Source organism: Cupressus sempervirens, chromosome 9 (assembly GCF_028749045.1).
Source record: "Cupressus sempervirens isolate cs-2001-9-10 chromosome 9, ASM2874904v1, whole genome shotgun sequence".
NCBI classification, from domain to species: Eukaryota; Viridiplantae; Streptophyta; class Pinopsida; order Cupressales; family Cupressaceae; genus Cupressus; species Cupressus sempervirens.
Window position 1 is genome coordinate 584286475 of NC_143126.1, and position 19279 is coordinate 584305753.

The 19279-nt window shown below is 35.1% G+C and overlaps 1 protein-coding gene across 1 annotated transcript in view; it reads left to right on the forward strand.

Annotated features, from left to right (window-relative positions):
- The window catches only part of LOC149540026 (O-fucosyltransferase 2-like), a 132563-nt gene extending 118073 nt beyond the window's left edge, over positions 1-14490 (forward strand). Inside the window, exons 8-10 of the mRNA XM_089801209.1 lie at positions 6657-6994; positions 7229-7469; positions 13712-14490. Of these exons, the coding sequence (XP_089657335.1) occupies positions 6657-6994; positions 7229-7469; positions 13712-14032 (900 nt within the window). The 3' untranslated portion in view covers positions 14033-14490. The remainder of the gene's footprint in view (positions 1-6656; positions 6995-7228; positions 7470-13711) is intronic.
- Positions 14491-19279: the final 4789 nt, after the last annotated feature.

The following is a 19279-nucleotide window of genomic DNA, read 5'->3' on the forward strand; positions in this document are numbered from 1 at the left end:
TATATATATATATATATAACACAGACACACACATATACTATTATGATCATTATCAAATATAATTTGATTAGTTACAGAGTTTGTGTTTGTAACATCTGCATTATCATCATTGGTAATGATTGTTATGTTTGTATTGACCAAGGTAACGATGGTAGTGATTATTGATAATGTGGAGTCATGTCCACGAAGGATCATGACTCCATGTATTTGGGAGTCGTGCTCCTTCGTGGATATGACTCCACAGTCATTCCACTAATATAAATATGCAGACATCTGGCGAGGAAGTAAACACCATAACACATAAAAATAGCCTTAAAAGTGTTTTGTTCAGCCATGACAGTCTTATTAATATTGAAAGTGATATCAAGTTATAAACTACAACATACAGTCAGTACTTAGTTGAATTTTCAGAGAGATAAAGTTAAGTAAGATTTAAATCAGAATAATTTGTCAGATATAGTATCAAAAATTTGTCAGTTATAATAAAACTTAAAATTTTATCATAAGCCTAGTTGAGAAAAGATAAAATAAGATATTTTTATTTGAGGAAAATTGGAAATTATCATATTATTTTGGAGGTAATTTTACATTCATCAATTTGGTGAGTAGAATTAGACTTGAGGACAGACTTGAAGGTGCTTCAAATTTTGAAGCTTGGAAATTACGAATGATGCTAACATTAAAACAGCATAAGTTAGAAACAATTGTGGAAAATGCTGTCCTTGAATCTAATGCAAAAAATGAAATGAGTCAATGGGAAAAGGACAACACCAAAGCAATGAAATAATTGGTAGATGGAGTGAAAGACCACATACTGCCTATTATCATAAAACTAGACTCAACATATGCTATGTTCAAAGCTCTAGAAGATATGTTTGAGATCAATAATACTAGTAGACTTGTTGCTCTTAAGAATCAACTCTCTCATAGATGAATCAGGGACAAACTATCACCTCATACTTGATGAGAATAACGGAATTGAGATATCAACTCTTGACAATTGGTCATATCTCTGATGGTAAGGAATTAACCTTAGTCACAGGGTTCACCGAATTCTCGGCTTGAGGTTCAAAATTCGGCGAACCCATAAACAATAGAAAAAATTCGTCTAAATTTGTTATAATATTCATATGAAGCGGGTTTTGTATTTCTTGGCAAAAACAACTTCTAAAACAATGCCCTCCATTTGCATATCTGAAGCTCAGTTGGGGTGAAAAAATCATAGATAGAAAGATTGTGTTTTTGGCGCCATTGGAGGGTCGAAAGATTGTGTTTGGCACCATTGGAGGGTCGTGTCTGAAGCTCATGTCAGATCACATTTTCCTGCTCCAGCCTCCTGTCGTTCTTCCACTCCATTTTTGTTTGCATCTGCTTTACTCTGCATTCGTCTACATCTGCTTTGCTCTGTTCTTACAGACCTGTGCGTGTAAGCTTTGCCAAAACACTTCATCTGCGACAACCATCTCAGCCGACGGTCTCCACTAGAATAACAATTTTATTTATTTGTTTAGGTTTAAAAGTTTAATAAGATTATAATAATAAATGTTATGTTTATTATTTTTTTATGAATTGTAAAATATTTGTATCTATATGCATTTAATATTTATCATAGAAAAATATTTATATTCTGTGTATGTTTTATGAATATTTATGTATTTATTTATTATCAGTAAAGTATTGATATTTTATATGTTTATTTATGATTATTAATTTATTTATTATTATATTAGTTTATTAATATTTTTAATTCTGTAGTATTCACAGCTTTAGTTTATTAGTAAAGATAAGATAAAAATGCATTATTCTTTTATTTTAATTTTCTTTATTAGCAAAGAAAACTAAAAAAAAGCCCAATCTATAATTATTTGTACAATGTTGCAAACCCTCCAGAGTTAGGAATCAACGTTATATATTTATATATTTTTGAAAATTATATAAGGTGCATCTATTGTCGAATTTTTAAAAATTTTTTTTCCCTTGCCGAACTTTATCCGAACTTCATAGTTGTCGAACTCGAACTCGAACGCGGACCTTGTGACTTAGGAACTAACAATGATATGGATTCAGAGAAACTTGTATTCTACTTCGCCCTACTGAATTAAGTTTCAAACAGACTAATCACTTGGGTGACTAAACAGTGGGGCTTTCCGGCACATAACAGGTTTCAAAGAACATCTAGATTCTATAGAAGAAGATTATGACGGTGAAGTGACTACTGGAGATGATACAAATTATCCAGTAAAGGGAATTGGGACCTGCACTATCAACCTTAAATCAGACATCTCACTCGAACTCACAGGAGTACTATATGTACCTGGGATCAATAGAAATTTAGTTTCCATTTCTGCACTTGAAGACAAGGGATATTGAATCACCTTCATGGAAGGAAAAGTATTAGCTTGGCCTAATAACTCAAATATCAAGAATGCTCATACTATTGGAATATGGCATGGATGCCTGTATGAGCTATGTACTTCTCCCTCTTCAACATTAATCCACGAGTCAACTAATGCAAGTGAAATTTGGCTTACCCTCTTTAGAGAGGATGGTAACAGGACTACCTAAACTCAAAACTGATCATGAAGGGACATGTAAAGGGTGTGCATTATAGATGAATACCTAAAAACACTTTTCACAATAGTGAAAGTAAATCTAAAATTGTACTAGAGCTTGTTCATTCTGATTTATGTGGACCTATGTTTGTTCCCTCCATAGGAGAATTTTTGTATCATATTATCTTTGTAGATGACTACTCTAGGAAGACTAGGATTTACTTTCTAAAATGTAAAGAATCTGAAGAAATTCTTATAAGGTGTAAAGAACTTAAGGTTCTTGTAGAAAACATATCAGGGAAGAAGATCAAAACTCTAGAGCTAGCAATGAGAGGGAATACACTTTAAAAATATCTCAATTTTTTTTGTGAAATACTCGAATTGAGGGGGAGTTCACTATTCTTTACAATCCTCAACAAAATGAAGTTGCAGAATGAAAGAAAACCATTATTAAAGCTGCTAAAGCCATAATGCATGTTCAAATCTTAAAAACTTACCTTTGTGCTGAAGTACTACCATATACATTCAAAATAGATCCCCACACTCTCATCTAGAAAACAAAAACCTAGAAGAAGCATCCACTGGAATAAAACCAAACATAAGTCACCTAAGAATATTTGGCCGCCCAGTTTACATTCACATTCCTAAAGACAAGATCTAAATTAGAGCTTTTTACGAAGAAGAAGAGAATTCTTGTTAGGTATAGTGAAACTTCTAAAGCTTACAGAATTTACATCCCTGGACAAAGACATATTGAACTAAGCAGAGATGGAATATTGCAGTTAAAAGATCCAAAGATGAAAATGAAATAAATGATAAAGATCCTTAAAAGGATTCCTCTCTTGAGATTCAGAGGGAGACTCAAGATATTTGTTATGCAGTGAATGCACTTAGTCAATTCATTTGTGAACCAAAGCAACTACACTTAATAGCAACTGAACACATATTATGGTATCTCCGTCGTATGATCAGATATGGTATAAGATACAAAGATGTAGATGTTAACATGTATGAGTACATTGATTCAGACTAGGCTGGAAATTTTGTCGGTTGAAAAAGCATGTTAGGATATTGCTTCAGTTTAGGATCAAGTATGACATCTCGGTTCAATAGAAAGCAATCATCAATGACAGAGAGCTCCAGAGAAGCATAGTATATTGCAGTATCTATGGGAGCATGAGAAGTAGTATAGTTGAGAAAACTTGCAGTTGGATTATTTGGGAAATCATTGAAACCTACCATCGTCCATTGTGACAACCAAAGTTGCATAAAATTCTCCTTGAACCTAGTATTTCATAACAGGTCTAAACACTTTAAGATACCATATCACTACATCAGGGACATGATGGAGAAGAATGTAGTCGAGCTGAAGTATGTCAGTATAGAAAACCGGACAAAAACCATCTTAACCAAATATCTTGTGAAAACGAAGGTGGAATACATCAGAGATAAACTTGGTATGGTTGTAAATACCAAGAATGAGTCTCAACATCCTTGATTATTGTACTAATAAAATACTACCATTTTATGATGAGTGTTATTTCATGATTCCTTTAACCATGTGTACATCATGAAGAAGTGACGACTTCTAAATGACTATCACTTGTATTTTGAGAAGTTGTTGGAAGGTGATGGTACAAAAACTTAATCTTCTATCATGATGGATATCATATGACTGATATCTAAGTAGATCATGATAGGTTGTATCTTGTAGATCTATGACAACTGAGAGATAGATATCTGCAAATAGATATCTATAAATTGTATTGTATAGATATATCACGGGGGATTAATATCCATGAACAAACCATGATTATAAAGCCCCTATGGTAAGTATCAATGAGTGATACGTGTACACATACCTTATGAGCATTTTGAGTACTTGGTGAATGTCACGAGACTTAATATTCTAAGGCCATTACTCTGAGTACTTGGTAAATATCACGAGACTTGATATGAGTAGGCCTGATATCATTATTGTGGATATTTCCAAATACAAGATATCTGTGAACAATGATTTCTAATCTGATATCACATTTATGTCATATCTCTTTCACTTTGTGATTGATACACTTTTATCCTCCCTAGCTAAGAGGGAGTGTTGATGATTTGTAGCTTCTGTCGGATAAAATCACACAAGGCAAATTATTGAAGATATATATTAATTATATATGAGGTATAATGAAGAATGATTGTTTATCTATATATTACTTAAAGACATATATATAATATATATTCAAATGGAGAGATTTAAGTATAATTACTTATGTAATTCTGAAGAAATTAATATAAGAAATCTATCTATCTATCTATCTATCTGTCTGTCTGTATATATGTGTGTGTGTGTGTGTGTATCTATTATCATAATCATTATCAAATATTAATTTGATTAATTACTGAGTTTGTGTTTGTATCGTCTGCATAATCATCGATGGTAATGATTTTTATGTTCATATCAACCAAGGTAACAATGGTGGTAATTATTGAGAACGTGGAGTCCTGCTCCATTGTGGGCATGACTCCACAATCATTCCACCAATATAAATATGCAGACATTGGGCAAGGAAGTAAACACCGTTACACATAAAAGACAGTCTAAAAGTATTTTGTTCAGTCACGGCAGTCCTATTAATATTGAAAGTGATATCAAGTTATAAACTACGAAGTACAGTCAGTAGTTAGTTGAATTTTCAGAGAGGTAAAGTGAAGTAAGATTTAAATCAAAATAATTTCTTAGATATGGTATCAGAAATTTTTCATTTATCTAGTTTTGGAATAAATCTGATAAAACTTAACAGTTATTAATATGTATATCCATAAGTTTGGTTCTATTGTAAGTAATGATGCTTGAGTTACATCAAAATTTATAAATAAAAAATCTTTCATAGATTCGGTATGAAGCTGAGCTTTAGCCTTTTCTTGCTACACATTGTGAGAAAGTGTTTTGAGATTCTATCATTCTATGTATTAATATATGCCAGAAGTAACAGTCTATCCTATGATGGATTTTCGTTGAAGAATGTTTCATATTTAATTTGGATTTAGAATTTCGTATATAGCTTTACAGAAGGTTCAACTTGCAATTTCAAACTGAAATGACTGGAGCTAAGTTGGAATAGCATGCAGACCTTTACTTGAGATGCCTTGGTTTCAAGTACTAGCTAGTCTATTTTTGAATAGAAATAAACAGAATCATTTGCAATCTCTCATATATATATAGGAAACTGATTCAAAATGTTTGTTATATGTGGTTCTCTTGTTACTTTTCTTATCAAGCATGGTAGAACAAGTTTTTTTTATTTTTGTATTTCTGCTAATACTAGAAGTCATAATTTTTTTTGGCACATAACAAATCTGACATAACCCCAATAGCAAATGATGCGTGCATCAAAACATTGGTGAATATCATATTAGACATTTTTGCTACTCTTCTCATCCTCTCACACCTTTTATGAAAGCACAAATGACCTTTCGATAAAAGGAAATGCAATTCTTTTTTCTCACCTAATTGTATTTGGAGCTTTCTCTTTGTTGTGTCAGCATAACCTATTATCACAAAAATAATATCGTCAGCGATATCTTGGGATTTAGATGCTTTTGGAGGGCAATCTTACTCAACCATTATTTTGTGAATAATATTAAACAATCTCAGTCCATTTTACCTGTGCCTTCTCAAAGAGTTCCAGGCTTATGTGGGTTGTCATTATGTGTCAGCAATCTGGTTCCTTGCTTTCTTATATTCCTACGTAAGAATACTTTTTGTCAAACCTTTCAAATCTTCCAATACACTACTTGAACATTGGGTTGAGAATTTCTAATCACCAAAAGGTAACTGCCACTTTAGCTCAAAAGTGCACAGCTTCTTATAGCTGGAAACTGTCTTCATTTTTCTTTATGGATTAAAATTATCAGTTATACTTTTTATACATCAAAAAATTGATTTGTAAATTATTTGGGTGGTCAAACCATATTATTGCTCTTTTTGTCAAGCCCCAGTATTGTTCCTTGCTACATAATTTCTCTTCCTTTTGTTCAATGTCCATGTTTTCTTTTTTTCTTTTTTCAAATTTTGTTATTGAAAGAACCATTTCTGTTGTCTTGCAGAGATTACGATGCAGATGCAATTTTCATGCTTTAAAATTCATTCCTAAAATTCAAGAAACTGGAGCAATATTGGTTCAGAGAATGCGCGGACATAGTCAAAGATGGGGCCCTTTAGATCAACAGTTGATGGGGGAATCTTTACATGATAAACATGTTAAAGATGGGAATGATATATCTTTAAGCTCTACCAAGTATTTGGCTTTGCATCTAAGATTTGAAATTGATATGGCAGCCTACTCCATGTGTGAGTTTGGAGGGGAAGATATGGAGAGAAAGGAGTTACAAGCATACAGGGATATTCATTTTCCCACACTAACGATGTACAAGAAGAGTATTAAGTAAGATGTCTTCTTCTATCTTTGTGTATTGGACTGGCGAGTGGAACCTGTTCAAGGTTTTGTAGGCTTGTGTTAGAGATTGCTTGTACTTTTACATTTGTTAGACAAGATTGCCTTTAGGATTGACATGATTTATAAGATTTTGCTTAGTTTGAAATGTGAAAGGGAATGGTTCACTTCTACTTGTTATAGTTTTGTTATTCACAACAAGCCAGTCTTTTCTGATTGATGCAGAATACCTTCTGCTGAAGCTTTGAGATCCATGGGTAGATGCCCTTTGACACCAGAAGAAGCTGTTCTTATGCTTGCTGCAATTGGTTTCAAGCGTGGAACACACATTTATCTTGCAGGAGCTCATATATATGGAGGACAATCAAGGATGGTTGCTTTGACTAGTCTGTACCCTAACCTTGTCACTAAAGAAGATCTATTATCGTCAGAGGAAATACGACCATTTGCAAATTTTTCATCTCAGGTAATAGAGTTTCTGTGTAGATAACTGTATGCTAACTCTTTTTGTGATGAATTGAGGTTATGCAACAATTTATATTCCAATGTATTAACTATTATGTCACCCACCTGTTCCACATGTCAAGAAATCAATAAAGTATAACGGGCAACAAAATGTACAAATATGAGTATATTGTGTATATCATACATGTTTAGTTTTAGTCAAGTAGACACATTCATCACTCGGTTCATGGTAAGATCCAAATGTTCAATTTCCCAGCCACTAGTTTCATTCTTGATTTATGTTACTCCTAAGATAAATGCTCACAAAATCAAGTTTCCTTTAGTTTTATATAGTGCTGGATGCATTTTGGATTTGCAACATCCAAAGTGAGGTGCTAAAATCACTTTCCAAGTGTCTCTTGAAGAGGTATAGGGAACATGCTTGTATAGATAACGCCCTCCTATTTTAAAATATTAAATCTAGTTAAGCATTTTTTCCTGAAGTTATCCACAAGATACATTGCTACATCCAAAGTGAGGTGCTAAAATCACTTTCCAAATGTCTCTTAAAGAGGTATAGGGAACATGCTTGTATAGGTACATCGCCTTCCTATTTTAAAATATTAAATCTAGTTAAGCATTTTTTCCTGAAGTTATCCACAAGATACATTGCTTATGTGCACATGTTATCCATGTATACATATAATTTAATTTCTAATATGTTAATCCTATACTAATTTGTAATGATACTTTGATAACAATCTATATAAGATCTTATAGAAAACAACCAACCCCATCTTAGTTGTTTTATGTCCTCAGAACACCTGGATATGAAATCTTGCACAACTCCAGGTGAAGACTTGGTGCCAAGATAACATAATGTAACACCACTGTGGCTTTTGACTTTTTCTCCTCGACAATAACATTCTCCTATCTCTTTCAAGCTATATTGCTTTCACACATGTGTCTCTAAGTGCTTTATGCTAGCCCCGTGCAAGCATGCCACTCTCATATGTTGGATGCTTTGGCAAGTGTCAGCATTTAACATATCACATTTTCTTTTTATTATGTATCCATACTACCGTGTGTTCAATTTGAATCAAGATGCAAGAATGTAAAGAACAGAACACAATAACAGATGACACAAATAGATTATTGTGGGAAAACCTTCCGCTAGAGGGTACAAAACCCAGCTCCACAGAAGATAGATCTTTTATTAAATGCTTGACACAAAAACAATTAATAAGCCTTATTCACAGTTCAATCACTTTTATCATGCATATGCAGATCATACAGAACTGCAAGTATCTCACAGATATCTACAGAACTGCAAGTATCTCATAGATATGTCTCTCACAGAGAATGACTTACATAATCAAATTAATCATTTACAGATCATACATAAATCTCCATCAAGTGCAGTGCTTTCTGTAGCAGAAAAATCACATTCTTTAGACACAAAGTATGCACTAGTCACCTGCGATACTTTACCAGAATCACGATACAATGATCTCACTACGCGTGGCTTTTCCAGCCAATACTAAACTTGGATGATACCCCTTTCCAAGGAATACAAGGAGAGACACGGTTTCATAATGAACCGTCAACTGTTTTTAGATATGAATACCTTCTACAGTCACTGAGATTGATAATTTTCTCATACGCTGCTGCCCTACACTGTTCTGCCAGAATAATCACGCAGTCTGTTTTACTCACCGGCACAGTGTATGCAATGGATGCTAAAAATGTCGCATGAATAGCAATTGATGAGCTAATACAAGGAGATGCATCCATTATGCTATTATGAACTGTCAGCAGTTAATGTGTGAAAACAATTCCACTTCATCGCAAACAAATAAACAATGTGGACCATAAATATAAAGCCATTTGACATTAAGAAAGAGATACAAAGAGATTCATCCAACTCCCGATCTGAGAATAAATACAAAATCATAATCATAACTGATCATGAAAGAAACCGATGACACATATCTAGAAGTCATATTTAATGTATGTAGCTAGATGAAACTTGCACACGACTTCTATAAAACTGGGCATATTGACATATATGCAAGGAATCTGGTTCACTTTCAATAAAATACATAGCCTCCGAAATAAAGAGCAATGAATAGTATTCACAGTCACGATAGCACCTTCGATGGAAATGTGAAACAGCTCCTGATGTTGCTTAATGACAAAATTGAAATACATCACATATGATAAGATTGAATTCTGTAGAAGGCCAATATCACAAGAGATCGAACCACAGAAAGAAAAACATAGTCCAACAATGCATATATACTCTTGAGATAGATTTGAGAACATTAGAAGCATCATTAAAGTAATTGAGAAGAACAATGCACGTATGAATTATTTCTCGTGCAGCGTATTAAAGCATCAACTCTGTGCACTATGTCCTTGATATGCATTACACTTGCCAACAAGCTGAAGCCCGCAAAAATGACATGCGAAAGGCGACACGTACTCTGAATATGCACCTGCAAACTGAATCACGTGGTGCAACCCTATACCTGCTTAAGGTGTCCCCTCAGATAAAAAAATTGACCAATCTCAACGAAGCGGGGATACCAATCTGTAATTAGGCATCTCAACATTTGGATATATCTTAAATTCTCGGTTCTAACTTCTATCATACCTGCTTTGCAGCCCTGATAGTCCATCAAATAAATAGAATAAAAAGTCCTGTAAACCACACTGTCTCTGTTTATATAGTACTTGATCCATCCCACCAAGAATATGGTAACCATTTGTGTTTTACAAGTGTGTAAGAACAACAGTTGTAAATGTGGCCCATCCAATCAATATGTATGGTGATCCCACCATCCACACCGCTTGCACTATGGAACAATCTCCATAATCCACTGCTATGAACCTCTGTCTATTCTTGCTAGCTTGTGGAGCATCTTCAAGTACACAAGATAACATGTCATTAAAAAGTGTGCAAGTTACCAATCAAATTTCTGCATCTACCATTATTCTCTGCCATGTGGATTGTGGATGTACCTTATGATATACATGCTTTGGAAATATCTCTGCAGCCTGTCTACACTTAACCAACCCATGCCTAATAGGAGAGACCTTGGCAAATTGCATCCAATTTGTTTCTGGAAATCAATAAAATTCTGTCTCTATCATAGGTCAAATCACACAGTCAATGTGTATATTGCATCTGCACATGATATAGGAGATCCTGAAAGATTGGCATAACTATTGACAAGATGAGAGCAGCTCCAATATCAAGGCTATGGTGGCAGGGGTGATCAGTCTACAACATATGACGCTTGAAAGCTCAAACAATAATCATGAGTTATATATTTATCTTTCCCATCAGGTAATCATGTCATCTTTCAAAAAATTGGATGCAGCAACAGAAATAAATGATTGGCCAAAGAACCTGTCGGTAATCAAATACTAAATTGGAGTCAGCAACATAAGTAAATCATTGACAAAAATGATATTCATTTGCATGCAAAGTCTAAATGGTGTCCATATTTAAATAATTATTGGTATTTTGGTACCATGGATACAAATATAATTAATCAAAATACTTTTATTCTTATCACTCCATTACATTACAAATTTTTTTCCCCAAGACCAATTTTCCATCACTCCACTATTAATTACATTACTAGTTCTTTTTCCCTGAAACCAATTTTCCATATTTTTTCACTTCGTGACATCTATTGCTAAATGTTTCTCAGATGCACTCTCAATCTTATTAAAACCCTAAATGTACAATATCACTTGATAAGAAGAAGTTCAATAATAGGCATGGTTGCCTTATACTGCATCAGTATTCCGCTTTCTATTGCCAACACTCACCATTCTATCTCTCTGGTACACCAGTCATAACTGCTCAGATATGCAGTGCATGTTTTCCCCTTTATTGCAGGAAGTGATCTTTGATAGTGAACACATGCCCATTCATATGTTTTCCAACAATGGATGAATAATAATGGAGAGGGGCTAAGCCTGTGTTGCCATGAACTATATATCCATAAAATTTGGCAATCAGGTAAGGATCTACCAAAAAATAAATGTGCAAACTAAAATTTCTGTACGCATTTACTCCGAAAATTCACTGCTGCCATCATTAATTTCAAAACAGGGGATTATTCCTGTAAGCCATATTACAACCCTTATACCAGATGCATAAGTACTAGAACATATTAAAATAAATTGTCAGGGAACAGCAATAGGTTGTGTTGCTACTACCCTGTCTTTAATTTTGTCCAGTCAACTAGCATTCTATGTTGAGTGCTCCTCTTTGCACATATATTGATTCTTTTGTTGTTGGAACCATCTTCACCTCAAGCAATAATATTGATATGCATTTGATTAGTAAACACCATTGTTCCATGTAGACTTCTGTGCCAGCAATTCTATCTTACTCATTATAGTAGGATGAATCTGAAGAGAGTTTCCGCTTTGGCACAACTATGGTGTGTGGGTAAAGTTTGTAAGCTAAAATACCTCAAAAATAAAAGACTATGGTGATGCACTGGCTTTGCATACGTTTCTTCCCGATGTAATCACTATCTCTAAAACCATACTTTGCATTACAATCTTTGCACCTTCTCTAACCACATTTGGTATTTTGCACTTCATATAGCATTACAGCCATGCTCGTCAAACCATTGGAGCATATTTTTAATTATTTTCTCTATAAATCTGTGCTAAAACAATGAGATGTCCTATGATAGCATCAACTGCCCTTGACAGCAAGCTTCCTTTTATCTCGTTTGTGAGTTTTGTTTATGCCTTCATGCTATTATTAACATGCCATAAATATGCCGTTCAGCAAGTGTTATTCAACTCCATTTCTAAATATAGAGGATGGAGCTGCCACACTAGCATAATGATCTGTGAAATGCAAGGCACTGTATTGGTAATCCTTAGGTGGCGCCTCCCATCTGTCAAGTGCTCACATATTCAACATATGCATGAAAAGTAATCGTGAGCTTTACATGAATTATTGAAAACTGTGTCAATATTATCCCTTGAATACAATGTCTCACACCTTAGCCAAATTTTGTCTTTGAAAACATATCCGTGACAATGTATGAGCATCAGAATATTTGCAATTTTTGTGGATGATCTCTTATATGCACATGCAACGTATGCAATTACAGAAACAATACATAACAAGATTGCATGCATCACAATCTACTTGTCAAAAATAAAAAACATTAATAAATATAAGAACATAATACTTGTGTGTGGTGTGTGATAAAGAGAATCTCAAACAAAAACTGAAGGTGGCACCCTTGAAGCTAAAAACCCACAATTCAAAATAAACAATTGATTTTCTACATTTGAAACCTACATAGCCATTTGTAGCATTAGATGTGTTTCTGGTAATTAAACCCAAAATTGTAGCCTCTTTGTATTTGCAGAGCTGGAGTAGCACGTAAAAAATCAATCATAAATCAACCCCAAAGTAGCAGCTTTCCCAGGGTGCTCAAAGGATTCAAAGGAGTAAGATTTTAGGCAAAGAATAAACCTCGTACTTATATTATTCAAGAGCTACATGCATGTGCCATAGACAACAGAGGATCAAACAAAAATATATACATTCATGAAGGCCACCTTGCCCATGTTGAGCAAGGGTGCAGCTAAAATGTCAGTGCTACCTTGTTCTGTTTGCTCTACTATAGTTGATATTTATTGCTATGAGGTACTCTAAAATCCTCACTTGCACTCTAATAGGATGCATGATATAGGCACATGATCCCTTCCTATTTTACGACAATAGCTCCAGTTAAGTTTTTGGTTCCTAACTTATCTACAAGGTACATTGTTTATATGCACATATTATCCATAATGAAAAATCATTTAATCTCCAATATAGCACTCTTATGCTAATATTTAACTAGGACATGCAATTATTACAATTGATATGGCTGTTTTAGCATGCCAACAGGAAACTAGGCCTCATGGATGTGCTAGAACTATTATGAATATATGACATTCATTCCATTTAGATAATCTTCTGCTAGTTTTTCTGACAATGGTTTGTAAGAACCACTTTTAGATCTAGTAGCTAAGCTATTTTGTTCTACTGCATTATCTAGACAATATGAATTGTTGGGTTTCAATTTCTCTTTTTAATTCTGGATTTTAATGGATTGGCAATCTCTACACAATTATGCCTTAGTCTAATTCATATTTTTCCAAGATTTAAATACAAATTCCGTGTTACATTGAAAAAAGAGTGACAAATATGAAATTTTGTGGGTGCAGTTGGCAGCACTTGACTTCATTGGTTGTGCTGCTGCTGATGCATTTGCCATGACAGACTCGGGCAGTCAACTTTCATCACTAGTGTCTGGTTTTCGGACCTATTACGGTGGTGGACGCTTACCTACTATACGACCCAACAAGAAACGATTAGCTGGCATTTTCTCCAAAAACACTACCATAGAATGGAATGAGTTTCAAGAAAGAGTCAGAAAGACTGTTAGGGAAAGTAAAAGGGTGCAGGTTCGTCCAATTGCAAGGAGCATTTACAGACACCCTAGATGTCCTGAATGCATGTGCCAGATGGATAGTTCCCAAACATAAGCATTTGTACAATATCATGATTTTTGTTGATTTTTCCTCGTGTAGTTATAGCTCAATTCTGTTTCCGTCCCTTGAGGGGTTTGGAAGTTCCCTGAAATAAAATTTAGGAATTAAGCATCATTCTTTTTGATCAATCAATCCCATTTTATGTGCCCATTCTTATTTTTTTGAAATCAAATGTATTGGAGATTTTGTTTGTATTTGCTGCCCATAGCGTTATCTGAAGGCTACCTCATAAATGGTTTTCGACGGTTGAATGGGCAGAGAAATGACGTCAGCTTGTTCACTGATTCTTTCATTTCGTTGTAATAGATAAATAAGTTTTACTAAACACAGGAAATATTCCATGTTTAATTCTTCCTCTGCCATTTTATTTGGCAGCAACAGACATTTTGGTCACACTATACTAATTGTTCATTGAAATTTTTTTGACGATGAAAACAAATAATTATCCAGCAGTTTTCTTTTAAATCAAAGAAGTGACCTTTTGGTCACACCGAAAAGTTTGCTGCTGAGAAAATTTTAGTATGAGATACAAATAATTATTGTGCAAAGGTTTTCTCGTTAATTTGCTAGTGTCCTTCTAGTACATCATTGGAATGAAGTGTTTACTCAATCATCATTTTCATTTTTATTTATACATAATGTTGGTTAACAGTTTGTCTTCTTAGATTTGGTTTATGCCTTGACTCTTAATTTACCCAATATGGTGAAAGACAAAGTTGTTAGCAACAAAATGGGTCAGTGTAGGTATTCTATCAAGGACCCCTGAATTGAAACAACTATGATTGCATTTGAGTCACCTTAAGTTCCTTTAGTATCTAAATGGAGCTTACTTAATCTACTAAATGGAAGATGCGACACTGCAAGATTAACTAACAATGCATATTACACATGAAGAAAAAGGGATAATCAACTTAGCAATGCCTTGATTTGCTTAGTTACTGAGTTTTCACAATGGCAACTTGTTTCGTACTGAGTAGCTTTTATTAACAAATCCCAAACTTCATATGTAGCCATGAAGATGCCTAAGAAGTTAAATTGCAGAAGGAATTAGATAATGTTGTAAATAATGGAAATAAAGTTTACATCCACTGATGAGGAGGAAAGGAAACCCAGCTCATCAACTCCCAAGTTTTATTAACAACACATTTCATCCCACTAACATGCAAAAACTAAAACTAGACTAACATGAATGACATAATTAAAATAAGGATGCAGAGTCACACAAAGTATTCCAGCTATAGGGGTTTTTCCAAATCCGAATTTTGCCGATCTTATTTACTCATCAAGAGCTTACATTTATAGGCCCTCTTAGAAATGGCTAGTTACATTTCATGAATACTCCATAGAACATCTTTGAATCAATCTAAAAATAGAATTGATTCGCTATTATCTGTTACAAAACTTCAGCTTATGAGGAGAATGCTAAATATGGCTACAATATTAGAAAGGTGGGAGAGAGAGAAGAGGTGACACTTGTCACATTTTGTAGGGAGAGTATAATTCCAATGTCAGAGCTTCAGTGTTTCTTTGGAGTTATGACCTTTTCTTTGTATGCTTTCATTGCATCGGTTACACTTTTCAGCTCATGAACACTTGGAATGAGGATGTTATCAGCTCATAATCCAATAATCATGCATTTCTGTCAGTTCCTCAACTTTGGAGATTTTTTATTGGAGCTTCTTCATTGTACGCTTCAGAAGAAACTCTGCAGCTGGAAGTTCCAAGATCTTTGACACCTGGAAGCTCAATGGATCAATAGCCTCTTCAACGAAGGCTAGGAACTTAGATTTCATTCGTTCGATGTCTATCGACCATTATCGGTGACATATGATTCAGTATGCATAACCTTTAGATGTTAGAATATTTTGTCCATGACTTTCTGCACCAAGTCATATACATCCGTCACCTCATTTTCAAACCTCACTGAGCTCTCAACGTTGAATTCTAGTGATTGCTTCCAATGAAGCAATGGTTCTTGTCTTGTTTTGAGAATTTTGTGGGTCACAACCACATTAGTATTCATATCAATCACCTCCTTCAATAAGGCCAATTGCTCTATTAGGCTCTCTGATGCTTTGTGCATTGAGGTTTGATGATTGGACACTGCTTTTCTTAATTTGTCGGTATCTAATAATAGGTTTCCAAGGTTCTCAACGAGAGGGGACCTTGGACCTTCATTTGATCAATCCAGGCACGAGCAATTTGACCAAATTGTCTCCCCTGCTGTAGTTTTAGTAGCAAATTCTTGTTCTCCTCTACACTTGGGTCAAATTTGCTTGTAGATGTGCTTCCTAATGCAACTCTGATGTAGTTCATCAATTCCTCATTAGAAGCTTTGAGGACTTCTTTTTCTGATCTGAATTCTTCAAGTTTATCCTCAATCTTTTCATTGGTTGATTTCCAAATGTTGACCATATAATCATGCACTAGGATGCCTATGTCAACCGTTTTGACTCGAAAATCATCAGTAGTTAGCTCATGAAAATTTACCTCCTTTTGAGGTTTTGCAATTTCTACTAGCATGACCAGTAGAGGAATCTGTGGCCAATGCTACTATAGTCTATTATTTCTTTGCCTTCTTTGATGTTGGCTGAGCTGAAGTTGGTTGCACGATGGGGTCCTTAGATGGAGAAGCCTCCTCACACCTCTTTTTTCGATCAATAGTCTCTTCCAACCAAGACTTGGTTGAAAGGACATTGAGTGTAGATTGCATAGTCGTAAGATCAAACAACTTCCTAACAACTAGAGGGGTTATGTTGCTTTGGCTGGCAACAGGGAAAGAAGTGGCTTTAGTAACAGAGAGGGCTAGAGTATCACCTTGCTGGGATGCCTCCTGTTCTTGACCATCTAGAGGATTATTATCACCACAAAGGTTGATGATGGGCACAAGGGAATAGGGCTTAGCCATTGATTTCGCCTTTACCTTTTCTCTTTCCTTGTCTTTCTCTTTTTCCCCTACCTTGCTCATGTCTGGCAGCGATCCTCCCCCACATGTTGGGTTGATTTGAACATTCTTTTCAAGAGGTTGATCTCCTCCACCAATAGATTGTGCTGGTCCAACTAATGTTGCTGTAGCAACAACCGTGGATGTAGCGGCAATTGATTGGGCTATCCCAGAAGCTACTCCACCAGTAGAACTTGCAGTTCTAGTTCTTTACTTTCTTGCTCTTATCCATTCTATCCACTTGTCCATCCTTTTGGTGATTCCACGCATCAGAACTTCCATTGTGTTGACAACAGGACCTTCAGGCAAAGTTGACACAATGGGAGTTTTCGACTTGCTCATAGGTTGAGGGATGCACGTAGGAGCTATCATCTACAAGATCGGAAACATCAAGTGTCATTATACAATTTAATTTCATTTATTGTTAACTTGAACCAATACCTCTCCCTAGCCTTGTATTCATCGTGACATTTGATCCAATAGTCGTCAATATCCGAGACATGCCTATGAGCGTATCCAAGCTTCAGATGATCCTTTACAAAATTCATTGGGTCACACTGGGGCCTTATTACCTCATAATTAATCAAATTAATTTTGCTCTCAAAGGCTTTAACTAGATTCCGAGCATCAAATCTAGAAGCACAAGAGTAAGGTCCTACCACTATTGGAAAGGGAATCCCAACTATCTTCTTTACATTGGAACACAAGGTGTTCACCTCTAGTATTTGCCTACACAACTCAATAAGAACAACATTGTCCTTGGGGTACCTAGGGAACCTTATTAGGAAACCATCAAATGCACCAATCCTTAGGTAGGAGAAGGATGGGAATCGAATGAAACAACATTCGAACTGGCTTATTGCCAATATAGCCTCTGGTGAAAACCTTCACTCAGGGCACCCTTGCAATTTCTGACACAAGCTCATTGTAAAGGTGTCATTAACCTTTACATATTTTTCAAAGCTCCTCTGCAACTATAGGTGAGGATAGAATTCACACCCTAGTGTTCTCATCATAGTCTTCAATACTAGGAAGACTAGGCAACAGATGATGTGCAGTTAAGGCATATATCGAACATGATGACATATAGAACTTTTCGAATGCCTTGGTCGAATTTAGCTAAGAGGCAAGCTCTTCACATTTAATTTGAGCCCATTCAATTTGCAATCCCTCAACACAAATGGCATGGACTAAGTAGAAATGATGCTTGATGAAATCTAAGATCTCTCTTTCTTTTAACCTTAGCAACAATGCCAAGATGTCAACAATTTTTCTCTTCAAATTGGTTCCAAAAAAAGTCCTTGGCATCTTACTCTTTTTGGAACGCGTTGTTTGAAACCAAGTTCTTTGCATGTCCTCTCTCTTTAGAGTCTTCTTCTCATTGAACATCGATGCAGAGGTGGAAAAGTTGATGTCGCAATATTCTTCTTTTACTAGGATGTCGAATGCAGAATGCATCAATTCTTTGTTTACAAAGAGAAGGATCGACTTATTAGGTAACAATATATGTTTTGTCTCTAGGTTGTATCTTTCGATACATTCCTTCACTAGTTTTGGCGCTTGCACAACCATGGGGAACTCGATAGCTTCAATTAATCTTCTCTCCTGTTTTTGGATGATTGGGTGAATGGGTTGGGAATTGAGTCTTTTGTGTAGGTCACCCAAATCATGAAATTTGAAGGTATCTGAATAGTTCTTTAATTCACTTTCCAAACCAATTAGAGCAATGAAAAACCCGAAAAATCTCAAAACACAAACCAGGTGGATGCTTGATGAGAAGGGAACGTAGACAAAAACTCAATCACACATGCAATGAACTATGTTCAGATTAACACTTTGAGAGGAAGATCAAAATTTGGCAACACATAAGAAAGTATTGCTTCCATTCAAGATAATTTGAGTTTGAATTTGGAAATGATTTTATGAATTCATGTACTTTGACATGGATACAAGATGAGAATCCCACATTGGGGCCCCATATATGTATATATGAAAAATAGGAACAATGACTAAACTAAAAATCTTCTGTTTTGTTGGTCCTAGTACGGGTACATTGCTTCCCTTTACTTTGAGAATGTGGATTCCAGTGTCTCTTGGATTTTTGCTACAAGGAGAATGATCTTCATAAATAACTATCCAAACTCATGCTTGAGCTTTGGGTGATACACCTACATGTTCTAGGCTTGGTATGTTTCAAGTGGGGATTGTAGGGGTCCCAACTCTTATCTGCTTGTTGCAACTTTTCATAGTTGTTGTTCTTCTTCTTTGGTTTTTTTGTTTATTTGTTGTCCCATAGG